At 43.2% G+C, this 21,950-nt stretch overlaps 1 protein-coding gene across 1 annotated transcript in view; it reads right to left on the bottom strand.

The window, feature by feature from the left end:
* Window positions 1-6,543: 6,543 nt before the first annotated feature.
* SBSPON (somatomedin B and thrombospondin type 1 domain containing) overlaps window positions 6,544-21,950 on the bottom strand; it is a 33,752-nt gene continuing 18,345 nt past the window's right edge. The window contains exons 4-5 of the mRNA XM_073676745.1: window positions 15,070-15,246; window positions 6,544-7,081 (exon numbers count right to left, since the gene is read on the bottom strand). Coding sequence (XP_073532846.1) covers window positions 6,964-7,081; window positions 15,070-15,246 — 295 coding nt within the window. The 3' untranslated portion in view covers window positions 6,544-6,963. The remainder of the gene's footprint in view (window positions 7,082-15,069; window positions 15,247-21,950) is intronic.

Genomic DNA, 21,950 nt, shown 5'->3' on the forward strand with positions numbered 1-21,950 from the left:
GGTAATTGGTCAATTATCTCAAAAGCTCTTTAATGGGCTGCATGGACTATTCCCTCTTAGTCATCATCAATTAAGCAGGTAAAAGGTCTGGAGCTGATTCCAGGTGTGGTATTTGCATTTGGAAGATGTTGCTGTGAACCCACAACATTGGGTCAAAGGAGCTCTCAATGGAAGAGAAACACACAATCATTAGGCTAAAAAAAGAAGAAATCCATCAGAGAGACAGCAGAAATGTTAGGAGTGACCAAATCAACAGTTTCGTACATTCTGCAAAGAAAGCCAGCCCAGTTCTGGAAAAGTATTCTTTGGACAGATGAAACGATGATCAACCTGTACCAGAATGATGGCAAGAAGAGCGTATGGAGAAGGCTTGGAACAGCTCATGTTCCAAAGTGCACCCCAAGGCAGTGCATGGCTTCCAATGGCACTGGGTCACTGGTGTTTGCTGGTGACTGAAGACAGAAGCAGCCGGATGAATTCTGAAGTGTACAGGGCGATACTTTCTGCTCAGATTCAACCAAATGCAGCACTATTGATTGGACGGTACTTCACAGTACACAGACAATGACCCAAAACATACTGCAAAAGAGTTTTTGAAAGCAAAGAAGTGAAATATTCTGAAAATGGCCGAGTCAATCACTATATCTCAGCCCCATCGAGCAGCATTTCACATGCTCAAGGCAGAAAGACCCACAAACAAGCAAGTTGGCTGCAGTAAAGACCAGGCAAAACATCACAAAGGAGGAGACCCAGAGTTTGGTGACGTCCATGGCTTCCAGACTTCAGACAGTCATTACCTACAAAGGATTCTCTACAAAGTATTAAAAATGAACATTTTATTTATGGTAAAGTTAATTTGTCCAATTTACTTTTCAGCCCCTGAAATGAGGAGGCTTTGAAGAAACATAGTTGCAATTCCTATTCCTACACAATATTTTTATTTTAATTAAATCTGAAAGTCTACACTCCAATTGCATCTCAGTTGCTTCTTTTAAAATCCAAAATAGTTATGCAGACCTCAAATCATGAAACTTTGGTCACTGTCCAAATATTTATGGACCTAACTGTATCTGCAGGTCAATAGCCTTTGAGGACATGATGGGTGTCCTTTAACACCTTAACAACATCTGACGTACTAATACGCGTCTGTGCCCTGGGACTTAGGAGCCAGACCCGTATTAGTACGTCATGGCGATCGCACGTGCACACAGGCTGTGCGGGCGCAATCGCCGCTGGGTGTCAGCTGATTGTCACAGCTGACACCCGATACTATGTGCAGGGAGCGGCCCTGCACCGCTCCCAGCACATTAACCCCCGCGATGCTGCGATCGAAGTCGATCGCAGCATTGCGGGGGCAAGGGGAGGTGATCGCAGATACTCACCTCCTCTTCCGGCTTCCAGCGCTGTCTGCAAAGGCTTCCCGGGTGTTGCCATGACGACCCGATGTCGTCATGACAACATCCGGGTCACCAGGCAGCAGGAAGATTGTTTGGACATGCGCAGTGCATCTCCAAACAATCTTCTCCCCGTCCAGCGCTGACAGCCTGCATGACACAGGGATGGTGCTGCATTCCTGTGCCATGCAGGCGACCAGAGAAAAAAAAGTGAAAGTCCCAGAGTGGGACAGAGTAAAAAAGTGTAAAAACACCCAGAAAGTGAAAAAAAAAATTAAAAAAAAAATAATCCACCAAAAATAAAAATATAATGTACCCATCAATAAATATTATTATAAAAAAAAACAATAAAAGTACACATATTTAGTATCGCCGCGTCCGGAACAACCTGACCTATAAAACTGTCCCACTAGTTAACCCCTTCAGTGAACACGGTAAAAAAAAAAAAAAGAAAACGAAGCAAAAAACAATGCTTTATCACCATACCGCCAAACAAAAAATGGAATAACACACGATCAAAAAGACAAATATAAATAAAAATGGTACCGCTGAAAACGTCATCTCGTCCCGCAAAAAACAAGCCAACATACAGCTCCATCAGCCGAAAAATAAAAAAGTTATAGCTCTCAGAATAAAGCTATGCTAAAAAATAATTTTTTCTATAAAATTGCTTTTATTATGTAAAAGTGCAAAACATAGAAAACCGATATAAATGTGGTACCGCTGTAAATGTACTGACCCGAAGAATAAAGCTACCTTATCAATTTTACCACACGTGGAACAGAATAAAAAAAAACACAATTCCTGAATTGTTGGTTTTTGTTTATTCTGCCTCCCAAAAATCGGAATAGAAAGCGATCAAAAAATGTCACGTGCCTGAAAATGGCACCAATAACAACGTCAACTCATCCCGCAAAAAACAAGGCGTCACATGACTGTCTGCCAAAATCTGGAAAAATTATAGCTCTCAAAATTATGGCGATGCAAAAACTAGATTTTACAAAAAAATGCATCTTTTAGTGTGTGACAGCTGTCAGTCATAAAAACCCCATATGATTCTGGTACTGCTGTAATCACATCGACCCGAAGAATAAAGTCGTCTAATCACTTATACCGCACGAGGAACGGCGTCAAAAATAAACTCTTGGGTGAGGATTGGGCTAGGGTTAGGATTGTGCTAGGGTTAGGGTTGTGCTACGGTTAGGGTTGTGCTACGGTTAGGGCTGGGGTTGGGGTTAGGGTTGTGATGGGGTTGGGATTTTTTTCAAAAGAAAAAAAGATGACGATATGGCGACTAGTGTTGAGCGCAAGTGCTCGCTACTTGAGTTTGCATCGGGTGCTCTGGTATGCATTGAGTATCGTGGGTATTTGAGTGACATGCTCGAGTCTCTGCCCCATAGGCTTCGCGGCCAAAAAAACTTTACAGGGATTGCCTGCCATGCACGAGCGATCCCCGCATGTTTTTTTTGGGTGTCTAATAACCGTGAAACATGCGGAGCAGGGACTCGAGCATGTCACTCGAGCTCACGCTGTACATGGTGCATACCTGAGTACCCGATGCAAACTCAAGTAGTGAGCACTTGCGCTCAAGACTAATGACAACTTATTCAATATGATGACCTAATGTAAACAAATTCTGTGTCGTACCTCTGGGTTCAAAATGTTCACTATACACCTTAATAAAATACTTGAGGGGTATAGTTTCCAAAATGGGGTCACTTGTGGGGGAGCTCCACTGTTTAGGCACATCACGGGCTCTCCAAACGCGACATGGTGTCCGCTAACAAATTGAATGGAAAATCGGCTGAAATTGTTAGCGGACGCTATGTTGCGTTTGGAGAGCCCCTGCGTGCCCAAACATTGGAGCTCCCCCACAAGTTACCCCATTTTGGAAACTAGACCCCCCCCCAAGGCACCTATCTAGATGCATAGTGAGCACTTGGAACCCCCAGTTGCTTCACAAATTGATTCATAAAAATGAAAAAGTGTTTTTTTCATTTTTAGGAATCAATTTGTGAAGCACCTGGGGGTTCCAAGTGCTTACCATGCATCTAGATAGGTGTCTTGGGGGGTCTAGTTTCCAAAATGGGGTCACTTGTGGGGGAGCTCCAAAGTTTGGGCACACAGGGGCTCTCCAAACACAACATGGTGTCCGCTAACAATTTGAGCCGACAATTTGTTAGCGGACACCATGTTGCATTTGAAGAGTCCCTGTGTGCCCAAACATTGGAGCTCCCCCACAAGTGACCCCATTTTGGAAACTAGAACCCCCAAGGCACCTATCTAGATGCATAGTGAGCACTTGGAACCCCTAGGTGCTTCACAAATTGATTCGTAAAAATGAAAAAGTGAAAAAAAAAACACTTTCATTTTTACGAATCAATTTGAGAAGCACCTGGGGGTTCCAAGTGCTCACTATGCATCTATATAGGTGCCTTGGGGGGTCTAGTTTCCAAAATGGGGTCACTTGTGGGGGAGCTCCAATATTTGGGCACACAGGGGCTCTCCAAACACAACATGGCGTCCGCTAATTATTCAAGCAAATTTTACAATCAAAAAGTCAAATGGCGCTCCTTCCCTTCCGAGCCCTGCCGTGCGCCCAAACAGTGTTTTTTCCCCACATATTGGGCATCTGCGGGCCTAGGGGAAATTGCACAACAAATTTTGGGGTCCATTTTTTCTTGTTCATTTTTTTCTTCCACATTCCAAAAATTCCTGTGAAGCACCTGAAGGGTTAATAAAGTTCTTAAATGTGGTTTTGAGCACCTTGAGGGGTGCAGTTTTTAGAATGGTGTAACTTTTGGGTATTTTCTGTCATAAAGACCTCTCAAAGTGACTTCAAATGTGATCTGGTCCCTAAAAAAATGGTTTTGTAAATTTTGTTGGAAAAATGAGAAATCGCTGGTCAACTTTTAACCCTTATAGCTCCCTAACAAAAAAAAATTTTGGTTCCAAAATTGTGCTGATGTAAAGTAGGCATGTGGGAAATGTTATTTATTAACTCTTTTGTGTGACATATCTCTCGGATTTAAAGGCATAAAAATTAAAATTTTGAAAATTGCAAAATTTTCAAAATTTTCGCCAAATTTCCATTTTTTTCACAAATAAACGCAAGTGATATCGAAGAAATTTTACCAAAATCATGAAGTACAATATGTCACGAAAAAACAATCTCAGAATCAGGGGGATCCATTGAAGCGTTCCAGAGTAATTACCTCATAAAGTGACAGTGGTCAGAGTTGTAAAAATTGGCCTGGTCATTAACGTGCAAACCACCCTCGGGGCTTAAGGGGTTAAAATTGGTTCATTTTATAGGTTTTGTATGCGGGGGAGGTCTCCTTACCCAGTCCCTAAAAGGAAAGTTAGAGCAATTTTAATTAATTATACAGTATGTTAGACACATGGCCCACACTGAGAGCTGGGCCCGATCGTGAAGGTTTCTCTTCATTCATTTGTATGCGAGTTCAGAAAATTGCACAGCATGCTTATAGGGGCCCGCAACTGTTATACATTTGTGGTATATCATGTCGATATGCTATAAGTGTATGAGATGGGAATGCCTTTTTTAAACAACTATGTTCTTGTGAACAGACGAAGACACTGCCACTAGGAGAAGCTAATGGAGGCCATGTGAAGTTTGTTTGTCTCATTGTATGGAATGGCTCTGTCAAGAGAACATGCATATCCTGTTTTTCCAGTGTGAATTTAGTCTAATTTTGGCTTTGGTAAGCTGACTGATATCTATGTTTCAGACATTGAGGCTTCTGTTTGTTTCTTTCTGTTTATTTTTATCTTTTTTTACTGTTATGTTATTTTTGTTTGTTTGCATGCATTTAAATAAACCTGCCAAGTCAGCCTAAGCATAATTGGTGCTGCTGGCCTTATTTTACTGCAGACACATTGTTCTTTAACCCTAAAAAGACGATAAGGAATACATTTCCCAATAAACAGAAAAACAAAGGACATTACCAACTGGTAAAACCTTCTCCCATGCCTCCTCTGGATCATCCAGATGGTCATTGGCGAACTTCAGGCGGGCCTGGGCATGTGCTGGCGTGAGCAGGGGGACCTTGCGTACCCTGCAGGATTTTAATCCATGAAGGCATAGTGTGTTACTAATGGTAATGTTTGAGACTGTGGTCACAGCTCTTTTCAGGTCATTGACCAGATCCTCCCGTGTAGCTCTGAGATGATTCCTGACCTTTCTCAGAATCCTCCTTACCCCACGAGACGAAATCTTGCATGGAGCCCCAGACTGAGGAAGATTAACATTTATCTTGTGTTTCTTCCATTTTCTAATAATTGTGCCAACAGTTGTTGCCTTCTCACCAAGCTGCTTGCCTATTGTCCTGTAGCCCATCCCAACCTTGCGCAGGTCTACAATTTTGTCCCTGGTGTCCTTAGACAGCTCTTTGGTCTTGGCCATGGTGGAGAGGTTGGAGTGTGATTGAGTGTGTTGACAGTTGTCTTTTATACAGGTAACAAGTTCAAACAGGTGCAATTAATACAGGTAATGAGTGCAGAGTAGGAGGGCTTCTTAAAGAAAAACTAACAGGTTTGTTAGATCCAGAATTCTTGCTGGTTGGTAGGTGATCAAATACTTATTTCATGCAATAAAACGCAATTTAATTATTTAAAAATCATACAACGTGATTTTCTGGTTTTTATTTTAATATTTTTAGATTCTGTCTCTCACAGGTGAAGTGTACCTACGATAAAATTTACAGACCTCTCCATTCTTTGTAGGTAGTAAAACTTGCAAAATCGGCAGTGTATCAAATACTTATTTTCCCCACTGTGTGCGTGCGTGCGTGTGCATTTACATATCTGCCACACTCTGAGTAAAAAGGGCCCGAAATGGATAATGTGATAATACTTACCACCCATAATCATTCCTTGATTTTTTGCTTGCTGTCCTGGGGAGAGAAGCTTCAAGGATTCGGATTTCCTTGAAGTTGTGCTGTATAAATAAATTTGTGCCGCTCATAAACAGTTGTGTAATAAAAGACGTGCTGAAAATACAACTACATAATAAACAAGTGAAAATGAAAACCTGAAGAGGAAAAATAATCTGTTACGTTTATGGCACAAATATGACTTTCAGTACTGAATCCTATACTACGACATTATTACATAAAATATTTTATTATAACTTTATTTTTTTACAGTTATCTTTGTGCATTATAACAAAACAGTATACATTCATAACAAAAGTTGTTTATGATCCAAAAATTAGAATAGTGGCAGTTACCGTAAGTTTGCCAAATAATAGTAATACTTTAATAGAAAAGAACAGTTGGCATGTCAACAACAATTTAGAATGACAAAACAATTACCATAAAGAAAAGCATATATATATATATTTACAGGCTCTAAGAAAACAGAGCCCTACAATTATAGGGTTGATAGGGCCGCCCACTAATAGCACCAGTTATGTATGAAACCAGTTATGACGCCCCTTTCATTATTTGATGGAAGTACTTACTGTATATGTTAGTATTTTAAACATTAATATTTACAAAAATATAACATATTTTTTCCTAAGATGGCGCTACAACAGGTTATTACATCATGTAAAAATAAAGCTATGAACCATGGGGCAGGAGCAGCTCTCAACCTCTCTAACTTTTTTCCACGTTCCGTAACACTTGCCGTTTCCCACAGCTTGCCAATGAAGAGTTTGGTCCCTAAAAAAAAAAAAAACAAAAGCAAAAAATTATCAGTGATGAAAAATAATTGCTCATGGCTGAAAGATAGAAAAGGAGGCTGACTCAGCTAATGAACTAAGCCAGTGTGGCCCCTTTTTTTCTTAAAGGGGTTGTCCGGTCCAAATTGATAACTGCAGTCACTCTGTGTGACTGCAGACTTATGAATCCCCCCAGCACACGCACTGTGCGCTGCGAGGATTCATCGGATTCTGAACCAGGACTGGAGGGTATTTATGTGTTATACATACTCCCGGCCAGAGCCGTATAGTGGGCGAGCCCTTGCTCCATCTAAGTGTATAGAACGAGACCATGCTCACTGGAAGGACTGTGGCCGGTAGTATGTATAACGCATACATAGCCTCCGGTTCCGGCTCAGAAACTGGCGAATCATTGTTTCAAAATGAAATATTGATTACACAGGGCAAATATTTAGTCAGCACTATATGGATAAAAATATTTATTTGACATCACATTCTAAAATCGATAGACGTTACAACAGGGTTACACCCCATTTTGCAGCTAGAACAGCTTCCATCTTCTGGGAATGCTTTCTACCAGATTCTGGAGTGTGTGGGAATTTTTGCTCATTGATCCAGAAGAGTACTTATGAGGTCAGACACTGATGATGGATGAGAGGTCACAATCTCTGTTCTAGTTCATCCTCAGAAGTGTTTGATGACCTTGAGGTCAGGCTCTGTGGTGCCAGTTAACTTCTTCACCAAACCCACTCAAGCTTTTATGGACTTGGGCTTTACTTTTTGCACTGGGGCACAATCATACTAGAACAAAAATGCCTTCCCCAAACTGTTCCCATATAGTTGGAAGCTGCAATTATTAAAAATGTCTTGGTATTTCCCTGGAACTAAGAGGCCTAAGTCACCTGCTAAAATACAACCCCATAGCACAATCCTTCCTTCACCAAACTACATTTTGCATGATGTAGATATGCAGGTAAAGAGCTTCTGCCATTTGATTCATTCAAACATGGTTTGTCACTCCACAGAACATGTTTCCACAGCTCTAAAGTCCAATGGTGGCAGGTTTTACACCAGTCCATCTGGCACTTTGTATTGTGCTTGGTGATGTAAGGCTTGCATGCAGTTGCTGAGCCATGGAAACACGCTGTGAAGCTCCCTATGAAGTTTTGGGCTCATGTTGTGGGCAGAGGAGGTTTGTAGTTATTGAAACAGCAAAGCCTTGATAACATTTATGCACTATGCATCACAGCACTTGGCTACCGCCTCTGTAACTTTATGTGGTCTGTCACTCCGTGGAAGAGCTGCTGTGGTTCCTAAATGCTTCCACTTTCAATAACACCACACACAGTTCATCATAGAATATTTAGGATGGAAGAATTAGCACAAACTTTAACACATTACATTTGAAAGAATTTTACTCTTTGGAATGACTTTACAGATGTTGCTGTAGTTAGACTGCATGCCTAGATGCTTGATTTTTTTGAAACATGGGGCTGAATGGAAATTGATTAGGAATTGTGTTACAATAATTTTGTCCTTATAGTGTTTCTGTGCCTTTTCTAACAATCCTATTGGCTTTTCTTTTTTCCTAAGACCAGCTATAATGACAGAGGGGATGTACACAGCTCTGACATCATTTGTTTTTGTCCAGCAGAGGGCAGTGGTGAGAATCTCTGACTTCTTAGAACACTGCATAAAAAAGTTCTAGACAGTGAAGGCTATTTTGTGAAAATTCAACATATATGTATAATTAATGAAGGCCATGACAGATGCCATAAAGTGTCATCCATCACCCCATGAAAAAAATAAAACATATTGCATGGCATATAGTTTTGACTGGATTCCAGTGAAACACTTCAGCAGCACTTACAGAATACAGTGACCCGGAGGTAGTGATCACCACCACGACAGGCGCTGCACTGCTGCAATAGCATGCTGCTCCATTGTACACTAATTGCGTAGCACAGCTGCTCTTACACAACATGGTGTTGCCGGAGCACTACTAGCTCATTCAGGTAACGGCTGCTATATCTGTACAATTACATCAGGATGGATGGTACTCTTGCTAGCTGCTGGCCAAATGCTTGTTCAGTCGACGACTACTTTTTTTAACTCCCATACACAAGCATGATCAGCTTAGCCAAGCATACATTTGGCCTGACTGGGAAGAGAGAAGTAAGTTGCTGCCAGACATTTCTGGCGGTGACTTATCTTCCTCAAAAAAGAAAATGATCAGGCATGTTGGAATACAACAGCCATAGCCAATGGCCAATTCCATACATTGGTTGGCTGATCCCGGTAAAATTTGTGGATTGGGACGAAATTAATCTAATGTTTTTTCACCTCCATAGCTAACTGTGCATCCATAATTGCTGGTATATCGCTCAGGTATCATCAGTTGCCCATGAGGATGTGATATTGGCAAATAAGAACATCTCGCGTTGCCTCTGAGATTAACTCAGCATTACATATGTTCTTGTTTACAAAAATTGAGTTATATCAATTTGCAAAGCAACATGGGAGTTATCCCACTGGCATGGTCACCACTAGTGATGGGCGAGCACTAAAATGCTCGGGTCGAGCACATTGGAATACTCGAGTGCTCGACCCGACCAACGAGCCCAATGTAAGTCTATGGGAAACTCGAGCATTTTTCAGGCGGCTCCCCCCGGCGGTCTGCAGAGGCCTACAAATTGCCCAAAATGATGGGAACAGTGCTCAAATGACATGGGAACAGCATGGGGAAGACCCCTGGAAGCATTTCTGACTCCCAGGTCACTGCTGTGAACAACGTTGTCAGAGGTATTACGCCACTTTTACGGACTCACAATAAAACATACAAAAACAAAATGGATTTTCCTGGGAAATATGTTAAGGAACATCCTTTCCAGGGTAATGACTTGTATATAAGGCAAAATAAATAGCCAAAACCAAAAATACTCCTCCACACCTTGGGCTATGTTCACACGTAGCGTTTTTGATGCGTTTTTGCACTTTTGCATTGCTTTCAACTGTGACAAATGCATTCACCGGGAGATGTCATTTTAACATTTTACAACCTTATCTGGCCATGTGGTGTGTGAGACATGATCAGACACATCCAGTTTCATTTATGAAGGAGGGACTCTGAAAGTCACAAAACTTTATAGGGCCATCAGGCGGCCTTTACTATTCTTAAAGGGCCAGCAGTCGGCCCTCACTATTCTTAGAGAGCCATCAGCCAGCTATGCTTTGTTGTTCCTATTACTAAAGAGTGGGTCTCCTATACTGTTATTGCGTATGCAGTGAATGGCAGGGCTGCCCAAAATTTGGACGCACCCCAATACCCCTTTGAACATTTGGACGCACCCCAATACCCCTTTGAAAATTTGGACGCACCCCAATACCCCTTTGAAGAGACTTAGAAGAGGGCCTCCTGAAAACAATGTTCTTATTATTAGGAAGTGGGTCTCCCATACTGTTTGCCTATGCAGTGAATGCAAGGGCTGCCAAAAATTTGGAGGCACTCCAATGCCCTTTGGAAGAGATGTAGAGGAGGGCCTCCTAAAAAAAAAACTTCCCATTATTAGGAAGTGAGTCTCCCATAGTGTAGGCCTATGCAGTGAAATCAAGGGCTGAAAAAAAATTGGGAGGCTCTCCAATGCCCCTTGGAAGAGACATAGAGGGTCTCATGAAAAAATGTTCCCATTAGAAAGGAGCGGGTCTCCTATACTTGTAATGCCCATGCACTAAGCGTATGGACTGACAAATATTTACCCCTGGGGGGTATACATGAACATACTGTATACAAAAAAAAAATTACGGGCATCATAAACACCCTTTAAAAAAATTATGTGGGTGTTGCATCACGGACCACGGTCACCCCGGTGATATGGTGGTGGATGATGAGGATGGGGAGAAGGAGGAGGACAAGAGCAAATAGCCCAAATCAGGAAGTGTATACCCATGTGTGGGTGTGAAGAGGTGCATGGGAATACACCTCCCAAAAAAAGACATTGGATTTGAGTTTATGTTACGCTGCTATCATTCCATGGTGTTGAGAAGTCTGGCCCAATCCAGCCCTTGTTCATTTTTATAAGAGTCAGCCTGTCAGCATTTTCAGTTGACAGGCGGATGCACTTATCAGTTAGAATTCCACCAGCGGCACTAAAAACCAGCTCTGATAAAACGCTAGCGACAGGGCAGGCCAGGACCTCCAAGGCATAGAGAACCAGTTCATTCCACGTATCCAGCTTGGATACCCAATAATTATAAGGCACAGAGGAATCACAGAGGACGTTGGTACGGTCGGCAAGGTACTCCCTCAGCATCTTCCCAAACTTTGCACTCCTTATGAGAGTACCCCGTGCCTCAGGGCCTGTGCAATGGGAGGGTCTGAGAAAACTCTCAACTTTGACAGTGTTCCCCTGCCTCTGCTGGATTGGAGTTGTGTCTCTCTCGGCTGTACTCCTTGGTTGTCCAACGAACTGTGACCTCTGCCGCCAGCGTTTTCAGATGAGAATTTTTTTAATAGTTCCACAACAAGGGCCTTCTGGTACTGCCCCATTTTTGTAGACCTGTCCACCTCAGGAATAAGAGATATAAAGTTCTCCTTGTAGCGTGGGTCTACAAGTGTCACCAACCAGTAATGACTGTCTCCCAAAATTTGGAGAACGCGAGGGTCACGGGAAAGGCAGCGTAACATAAACTCAGCCTTGCATGCCAGACTGCTAACAGGCAAGACTTCCGTGTCTTCACCAAGAGGACGAGTGACTATGCTCTCCTCCTCCTCCCTGTCCTCAGGCCATCCACACTGAACAGACGGTATGACAGTTGTGCAGGTAGTACAGTCTATAGCGCATGAAACTAGCTCCTGTTCTTCCTCCTCCTCCTCCTCCTCTTCCTAATTGTCACCCAATCCACGTTGGAATGAGATGAGGCTGGGCTGTGTGTAATCACCCTGTATTTTTCCTTGCGCCATCTCATCGTGCTCCACCTGCAATGCATCCTCTTTGATTGTGAGCAGAGAGCATTTCTGAAGACAGAGAAGCGGGATGGTGATGCTAATTATGGCGTCATCGCTGCTCACCATCTTGGTGGAGTCCTCAAAGTTTTTGAGGATGGTACAGATGTCTAAAATCCATGTCCACTCCTGAGGTCTTATGTGTGGAGTCTGAATTGTATGCCGACGGCCTTGTTGATGCTGGTAGTCAACAACTGCCCTCTTCTGCTCACAAATCCTTCCCAACATCTGCAGTGTAGAGTTCCAACGCGTGGGAACATCACACACCAGTCGGTGAGCCATAAGCTGCAAACATTGCTGAAGCACGGCAAGGGCGGCGGAAGCTGTAGCTGACTTTCTAAAATGGGCACACAGGCGGCGTACTTTGACAAGCAAATCCGGCAGCTCCGGGTAGGTTTTAAGAAACCGCTAAACCACGGGGTTAAGCACATGGGCCAGGCATGGTACATGTGTGAGCTTGCCTCGCCTCAGAGCCGCCACCAGGTTCCGGCCATTGTCACACATGACCATGCCTGTAGGTTCAGCGGTGTTAGCCACAGATCTGCCTGCTCTTTCAGACCTGTCCACAACTCTTCAGCATTGTTCGGTTTGTCACCTAAGTATATTAGCTTCAGCAAAGCCTGTTGCCGCTTAGCTGAGGCAGTGCTGTAGTGCTTCCAGCTTGTGACTGATGTGGTCATTTCAGAGATGGAGGCTGAAGAGGAGGAGGAGGATGAGGTGCAGGAGCTGTAGACTGTGGGGGCAACTCTGACCTAGGGCCTGCAATCCTCGGCCTCGGGAGGATGTGTTCCATCCCAAAGTCTGACTGGGTCCCAGCTTCCACTATGTTAACCCAGATGTACCGTCCCTGCCCACAAGCACTTGCCCACGTGTCAGTGGTTAGGTGTACTTTCCCTGTAACTGCATTGTTGAGGGCACGGCTAATGCTGGCAAACCAGGAGAAATAGTGGCGACTGGGGACCGAGTACCGAGGTACAGCCGCTGCCATCAGGTTGTGGAAAGCTTTCGTCTCCATAAGCCTAAAAGGTAACATTTCGAGCGCAAGCAGTCGTGAAATGTGGGAAATTAGTAATGTGTCCTGTGGGGCGTTGGCTGCGCATTTGCGCTTGCCTTCCAAGGACTGGGGTATGGACAACTGAACGCTGCGCTGGGACAAAAACGTGCTTGCTGATGGTGCTAGTTGAGAGTGTCCAACGAAAGGTGCAGGGCAGGAGGCATCTTCGCATGCACTATGGACAGGGGATTGGCTTGCACACATAACAGCAGAAGAAGCAGTGGTGTCACCCGCAGACACTGTTACTGGACCCTGGGTTCGACCCACAAAGTCGGGTGCTTTGCTGCCATGTGCCTGATCATGCTGGTGGTGGTCAGGCTGGTAGTTTTGCTACCCCTGCTGATGCTGGCCTGACAGGTGGTGCAAATGGCCTTTTTGGGGTTATCAGCAGAGTTTTTAAAAAACAACCAGACTCTGGAAGACCTAACAGTTGTACTGGCAGCTTCCTTCGTGTTGGTGTTACGGGGAACGGTTGCCCGCCTTCTGTCTGCGGTCACGACACTGCTTCTTCCTGCTTGTTGGGGTTGCTCTGCCTCCCTCCCCCTGTGTGCTGCTGTCCTCGCTCTGCATGTTCTCCTGCCAGGTTGGGTCAGTTACTATATCATCCACCACCTCGTCTTCCACTTCCGCACCCTGGTCCTCCTCCTGACTTTCTGGCAATTGTGTCTCATCATCGTCCACCTCTTGTGACACTTTCCCACTGTCACCTTCGTATAACCGTGGCTGCTCAAATAGTTGGGCATCGCTACATGCGATCTCCTCTTGCCCCGCTTCAAGTGGATCAGGTGAGAGGCCCGAATCTATAAATGGAAAAGTGAACAGCTCTTCGGAATGTCTAAGTGTGGGATCAGTTGTCTCTGGGCACTTGGCATGGTGGGAGGAAGGAGGATCGAGGATCAGGGTGAGGAATATGCGGTCCAGACTCACGGCTACTGAGACTTGACCGTGTGGAAGATAGGGTGGTGGTGGAGGCTAAGTGACTGGAAGCATTATCTGCTTTCCAACCAATAACCTTTTCACACTGCTCTGTGTTTAATAGTGGTGTTCTGCGGATTAATCAGGATTAAAATAAAAAAAATAATTATTCCTGGTCGCTGATACCTGGGGCTATTTCTACAAATATCTGTAAAAGCAGCAGACAGAATTGGAATGGACTCTTTTGCTATGTGCACTGCAGTCTTCTATATTCCCTGCTTGCCTGCCTAGCACTGATATCTCTGCAGCTGAATTAGTCCTCAGAAGGACTGTTAGTTTAGATGGATATGTGTCTCTAATATAGTCTGGTATACCTACACTAACTAGAAACATGCAAATCTCTCCCTAGCTCAGCAGCAGCTCTCCCCACACTGCCTGATTCCGGAGTGACTGTGAAGAGCATGGCGGCGCCAGGTCTGATGTAGACCTGATGATGCTGTGAGGCCAGCCAATCACTGTAATGCCACAACCAACATGGCTGCGGCATTACAGTGTGTGGCAGACAATCCCTGCATGTTGATTGGCGCTCTAAAGAGCGCCAAACATGCAGGGAGGGGTCCCGAGATCCCGCCGAGCAACCCCGGAAAAACTCGGCAAGCGCCAAGCATCTCGAGCAGTAGCGAGAATGATCGCTCATCACTAGTCACCATGTGTGCATCAACTGGAAGAACAGATATGCGGTGGCTGTCTGTGACCCAGGAGGTGATGGATATATTTCTATGGCCTCAATAGCTAGACTATGAGTGTGGGATCGGAATATCATGACCTTTTAGCTTTAGTTGGTCGGATACAGGTACATACATATCCTGTTCCATGACTGATTCCCCATACATCAAATCAGCAGGCTCTTTTTTTTAACTCCAAGATATAGGAATGGCCTCCTGGGAAAACATTTACCTTTTTGTGTTCCAGGTATATTTGTTCAGCTGAGATATACACAGAAATATAGAATTCTTACCGGTTAGCGTCAGTGCCATCCCCATAGCAGCGATGGTTCCGGATATTCATTGCAGGTTGTTGGCAAGTCACACAGACAGTGTAGCCATCTCGGATGTACAGCATCCAGCGAGCATGTGGGCGATCCTCAGTCAGGCATGCTGGAGAATAGGATTCAATCCGGAACTCGACACAGTACCTGATGTAAAGATTAGAAGATAAGAATCTTCATCTTTGATTATAGCCCTTGACCTTCTCCATATATTAAAAGGTAGTGCAATGTGATCTGATGGAGGGCACCTCTTCCCAATCGGGCAATTTTCCATTTCCAAGAGCCATAACCATAACATTTTTAGTTTTTCTATCAGTGGGAGGACTTGTTTTTTGCAGGATGGGTTGAACTATTGAATGGCACCACCTATTTTATCATGTGATTTACTGGAGAGTGGGGAAAAAAATCCATGTGTGGCAAAATAACAAAAAAATTCCTCAATTGTTTTTTGGCTTTATTATTTACTGCATTTATTTTACGACAAAAATGACCTGGCAATATGATTCTCCAGGTTAGTATTATTATGGAGATACCAAACATGTATAGTTTTTGCTTTTATTTAAGTGGTGAAAAAAAATTCAGAAATTTGTAAAAAAAAAAAAATCGTAATTCTGGCGTATTGATTCGTTTTTCGTTATGATGTTTACCAATCGGATTAATCTATTTTATGTTTTGATAGATCAGATTTTTACGCATGCAGTGATACCAAATATGTGTTTTGTTTTTTTTTTATTTCTTATTTTTACCTAGGGGGAAAGGGGACTGATTTAAGCTTTTTATACTTTATTTTTTTCATATTTTTTAAAACATTTTTTTCACTTGTTACTGTATTTGTTAGTCCTCTTAGGGGACTTGAACTTGTGATCATCTGATAGCTTGTGCTATAATACCACAGTACTGCTGTATATAGAAAAAATCGTAGTCTCCGATGAAAGCCAGCCACGGGCTGGTTTTCACAGGAGTACCGTCAGGACAGGCACAGAGGTCTTCAGTAGACCCTTGCCTGTCATGGCAACCCATTGGCGCCCGACGATCATGTCACGGGTGCGCAGATGGACACATAGAATGACGTGCCCCCCTGCAAATCCCGCTCTCAGAGAGACAGCGGCTTTTAACAGATTTACAGCTACTGGCAAATCTCTGCTCCACCTGCAGCTGTTAGAGGCAGATGATGGCTGCATAACAATAGTCATCATCTGCCGGCAAATATGCAGGCTTGGCTTGCGAGCGCGCATCAAAGTCAGGGAGCCGGCATAAGACATCATATGTCTGCAAGGGGTTAACAACATATTGTTTTTAGATTCAGTATTATGTGCTGATTCATTTCTTAACACTTTATGTTTATTCTTTAACCCCTTCTTATCATTGTCAATTTTTATTCTTTCGTTTCATAGAATCATAGAATTGTAGAGTTGGAAGGGACCTCCTGGGTCATCTGGTCCAACCCCCTGCTCAAAGCAGGATTCACTAAACCATCTCAGACAGATATCTGTTCAGCCTCTGTTTGAAGACTTCCATTGAAGGGGAACTCACCACCTCTCGTGGCAGCCTGTTCCACTCATTAATCACCCTAACTGTCAAAAAGTTTTTTCTAATATCTAATCTGTATCTCCTCCCATTTAGTTTCATCCCATTGCTTCTAGTCTTTCCTTGTGCAAATGAGAATAAAGATGATCCTTCTACAATGTGACAGCCCTTGACATATTTGTAGACAGCTATTAAGTCTCCTCTCAGTCTTCTTTTTTGCAAGCTAAACATTCCCAAATCCTGCAACCGTTCCTCATAGGACATATTTCCTTTCCTCCTCTTCTTCCTCCATCCACAATCTTTTTTTTTTCTGTCAGTGGAGCTGTATTAGGCCTATTTTTTGTAGGTTGCTGTAGGTTTTATTGGTTTGGAGTACATATGATTTTACAATCACTTTTTAAAGCATTTTTTTGGGAGGTGAGATGACAGAAAAACAGCAATTCTGAAGTTTTTATTATTTACAGTATCATAATTTTATACATTGACAATTGGACTTTTATAGAACAGCTAAATAATTTTTATTTTTTAAATAGGAAAAGAGCTATGAGTGACACGTTTAGGTTTTTTTTTTATATATTTATTCTAAATTGCTATTAATACACTCTTAAAAAAACTATTTGTACATTTTTTTAGTTCCCTTAGGAGCCTTGAACCTGCAATTGGTTGATGATGTGTACAATATGCTGAAATACTTTAGCATTGCAGTATATTATCAATCTCCTATGAAGCCCAACAACAGGTTTCGTTAGGCCACTGATGCCATGGTTGCCTCTGGCGGCATTCAATTGTTTTACAGGGGGCAGCAATTGACAGAAGCATTTAAGTGGTGCAGCAATGTCAGGTAGGCTAGAGTTAAATCCTAGTTCTGCAGGCTCTGATTAAGTGTACCTTGCTAGCACTGCATATAAACAAGCTAGGTGTTCACCTTATTGAGTCAGCTGAAGGAGCTGAGCAGAGTGGATGTGTGTTGGAGTCCAAGAGAGAGACAATCCAGAATCTCGTTGAGAAGAGCCTGCACAGGCCGTGTGCACCAAAATGCAAGTATCAATGGTTGCTATGGACAATAGCAGTTTTATTTGACCGGACTGGGACTAGCTCAGTGGTGTCTGAAGTTGTCAGGGTCTATACTGTTTAGTCGAACAGTGTGCTGCCTACCTGGCGCTCGAGTCCGGCACATCGCTGATCGGGTTCACAGATTACTGGGAGGGGCTGGTGAGGACCCAGCGGTCATGGTGCACATTGGCACAAATGACAAAGTTAGAGGTAGGTGGAAGGTCCTTAAAGATGATTTCAGGGAATTAGGCTGCAAGCTGAAAGCAAGGACCTCCAAGGTGGTATTCTCTGAAATACTGGACAAGGCTAGGGAATATGTTTATGATTTTGTTTTTGGTTCTGTGCATCCTGTGGAAATAAAAGTTAACATATATGTTTATGGCATCAAAACCCTGTGCTTGTGTGAACTCTACCAACTACCAGAGACGGTGAATCTCTACAGTGGTTAAACAACAACAATCAAAGCAGGCTCTGATCATTGCTGCTAGAGGAAGGTGCCAGCTGTATAATGCAACCAGCACCCACAGATTTTGTTAGCTGGCTTAGCTGCTTAACCCACTCCAAACATCCACACCTAAGATATGCAAGTGTGGGTGGTTTCTTATACAGAAATCAACATTTTGAAATTCTGATTGTGTGCTGCCGCTACAAGAGAGAACGTGCTGCATATTATGTTACTGCAGGGTACAATATACAAACAGCAGCCATGAAGCACCTAAGTGCCCCCTAATAGTAAATGTTATTGGTTAGTGTATAATATACTAGTGCCACACATACACATCAGATAGTCCTAGGCCGAACGATGGTTTTCCCAACAGCTAACTCTCCTGACTCCTCCATACACAGGAGCACTGAGCTTGCCTGATTCTTCATTTGCTGCTGTTAGACTCCTCTGGCTGCAGTTTATCTCCCAGAGAATAAAATATTGGTCATTAGAAATTCAACAGGTCAGGTGCTTCTCTAACCCGACATGATCTGTTGGCGGAGAGGAGTCGGGAGGCGGCAAATATATATTTAATTGTCAGCCGATATCGACAGATTCGGTTGACGTAAAGGGGTATTCCCGTCTCCAAGATCCTATCCCAATATGTAGTAGGTTTAATAATAATATCAACACATACCTCCAATTAGAAATGTAGTATAGTTTTTCTGATTCTCTCTGTCTCTTTCCTCATGTGCAGGCATTGCAGGACCTCAGGTATTCATGGTTACGTCCACTGATAAAGTGACAGTTATCTAGCTGCTAGTGGTAGTAACCATGGATACCTAAGGTCCTGCAATGCCTGCACATGAGGAAAGAGACATAGCGAATCAGAAGAACTATACTTCCTTTGGAAGTGCATTGAGGTGAAGGGTGCATTGCTGGAAAAGGGAAAAAAAGAAAAAAAAACTCTTTAAATCTCTTAGTTTGTGAGTGTGAACGAGCTGAGTGTGTCCGGAACGAAAGTAAGTGTGTGACTTGTTTTTCAGTGACTTTGTATTCAGGGAGTTTGGAAGGGAGGACTTTGGACTGAATTGCTAACTGTATTTCATTAATTCTTTACTTTTCTTTTTACTTAACATTCTGTATATTGCAATTCCCATTAGGAAATGAGCTCCATTATTGACAATGCTATCCAGTGTACATCTTGCCACATGTATGTATTCCTTGAACAGCCGGTCGAGGTTGCTTACTGCTGCGCGAGATGTGTGCACGTTGTGCGTTTGGAAGCCCAGATACTGGATCTAAATGAGCAGCTGGCAACACTGAGATCCATTGACAACATGGAAAGGAGTCTGCTGCTCACTGAGCAGCAGCTCACTGGGGTAGATGTGGGGGAGGGTGGTAGTCGGGAGCTGCAGGACAGTGAGGTCGTTAGTTGGGTGACAGTTAGAAGGGGTGGTAGAGGGAAGAGTGCCAGGGAGGCTAGTCCTGATCTGGCACACCCCAATAAGTTTGCAAAGTTGGCAGATGAGGGGAGTGACGGTACAGGGGTAGCACTACTGCAGCAAGGCATGTCCCCTGAAAGCCGGAGGAGTGTCAGCTCCAGTAAAGAGGGAAATAGGAGAGTAGGGCAGGCCAGGCAGGTGCTGGTAGTGGGGGACTCAATTATTAGGGGAACAGATAGGGCAATCTGTCACAAAGACAGGGATCGTCGAACAGTGTGCTGCCTACCTGGCGCTCGAGTCCGGCACATCGCTGATCGGGTTCACAGATTACTGGGAGGGGCTGGTGAGGACCCAGCGGTCATGGTGCACATTGGCACAAATGACAAAGTTAGAGGTAGGTGGAAGGTCCTTAAAGATGATTTCAGGGAATTAGGCTGCAAGCTGAAAGCAAGGACCTCCAAGGTGGTATTCTCTGAAATACTACCGGTACCACGTGACACGCCAGAGAGGCAACGGGAGATTAGGGAGATAAATAAGTGGCTCAAGAACTGGTGTAGGAAGACTCTACGCTAGGGACCGGCTGCACCTTAATGGGGAGGGTGCAGCTGTGCTGGGGGAGAAAATGGCTAGAAGGTTGGAGGAGTGTTTAAACTAGGGATTGGGGGGGAGGGTATTCATTTTATAGGTGGGGAAGATACTGCAGATAGTGACCTGGGCACAAATAAAAATATTGGGGGTGGGGTTAGAACAGTCAATAAAATAAGAAGGAATAGAGGTACAGAGAGATACATAGAATGCATGTACACTAATGCCAGAAGCCTGACCAACAAAATGGAGGAATTAGAATTAATTTTGTTGGAAAATAATTATGACATGGTAGGGATATCTGAGACGTGGCTGGACGAGAGCCATGACTGGGCAGTTCATTTACAGGGCTATAGTCTGTTCAGAAATTACCGTACAAACAAGCGAGGGGGGGGGGTGTTTATATGTAAAATCATCCTTAAAACCTGTCTTGCGGGAGGATATATGTGAATCTAATGAAAATGTAGAGTCCCTGTGGGTGGAGATAAGAGGAGGGGGAAAAAATAATAAATTACTGATAGGGGTTTGTTATAAGTCTCCAAAAATAATGGAAGTAGCGGAGAATATCCTCGTAAAGCAAATAGATGAAGCAGCGACTCAAGGAGAAGTCATTATTATGGGAGACTTCAACTACCCTGAAATACATTGGGGGACGGAAACATGTAGTTCAAGCAAAGGAAATAGGTTTTTGACTACTATGAGAGACGATTACCTTTCACAACTGGTTCAGGACCCAACAAGAAGGGGGGCACTGCTAGACCTAATATTAACCAATAGGCCAGACCGCATATCAAATATACGAGTTGGGAGTCACTTGGGTAATAGTGATCACAAAATAATACGTTTTCATGTAACCTTTAATAAGATGTGTAGTAGAGGGGTTACAAGGACACTAAACTTCAGGAAGGCAAATTTCCAACTGTTAAGAGATGATCTTAGTGCAATAAACTGGGACGATATCCTGAGACATAAAGCTACACAAAGCAAATGGGAGACATTTATTAACATCCTGAATAGGACCTGTGCACAATATATACCCCTTGGGAATAAACATGCTAGAAATAGGAGGAAACCACTATGGCTAAATAGAGCTGTAAGGGGCGCAATAAGTGACAAAAAGAAAGCATTTAGAGAACTAAAGCAAGTAGGTAGTGATGAGGCATTAAATAAATATAGAAAATTAAATAAATTATGTAAAAAACAAATCAAGGCAGCCAAGATTGAGGCAGAGAGAATCATTGCCAGAGAAAGTAAAAATAACCCCAAAATATTCTTTAACTGCATAAATAGTAAAAAACTAAAAAATGATAGTGTTGGCCCCCTTAAAAATAGTCTGGGTGAAATGGTGGATGAGGATGAGGAAAAAGCCAATATGCTAAATGATTTTTTTTCAACCGTATTTACACAAGAAAATCGCATGACAGAAAGCATGATTAGTGATAACAAAAATTCTCCAGTAAATGTCACTTGCTTAACCCAGCAGGAAGTACGACGGCGTCTAAAAATCACTAAAGTTGACAAATCCCCAGGCCCGGATGGGATACACCCGCGAGTACTGCAGGAATTAAGTAATGTCATAGACAGACCATTATTTTTATTCTTTAAAGATTCCATAATAACAGGGTCTGTACCACAGGACTGGTGTATAGCAAATGTGGTGCCAATATTCAAAAAGGGGACAAAGACTGAACTTGGAAATTATAGGCCGGTAAGCTTAACCTCTACTGTGGGTAAAATCCTGGAGGGTTTCCTAAGAGATGCTATACTAGAGTATCTGAAGAAGAATAACCTCATGACCCAATATCAACATGGGTTTA

This window comes from Phyllobates terribilis, unplaced genomic scaffold, assembly GCF_046119375.1.
Source record: "Phyllobates terribilis strain yellow unplaced genomic scaffold, ASM4611937v1 Scaffold_4__5_contigs__length_816908805, whole genome shotgun sequence".
Taxonomy (NCBI): domain Eukaryota; kingdom Metazoa; phylum Chordata; class Amphibia; order Anura; family Dendrobatidae; genus Phyllobates; species Phyllobates terribilis.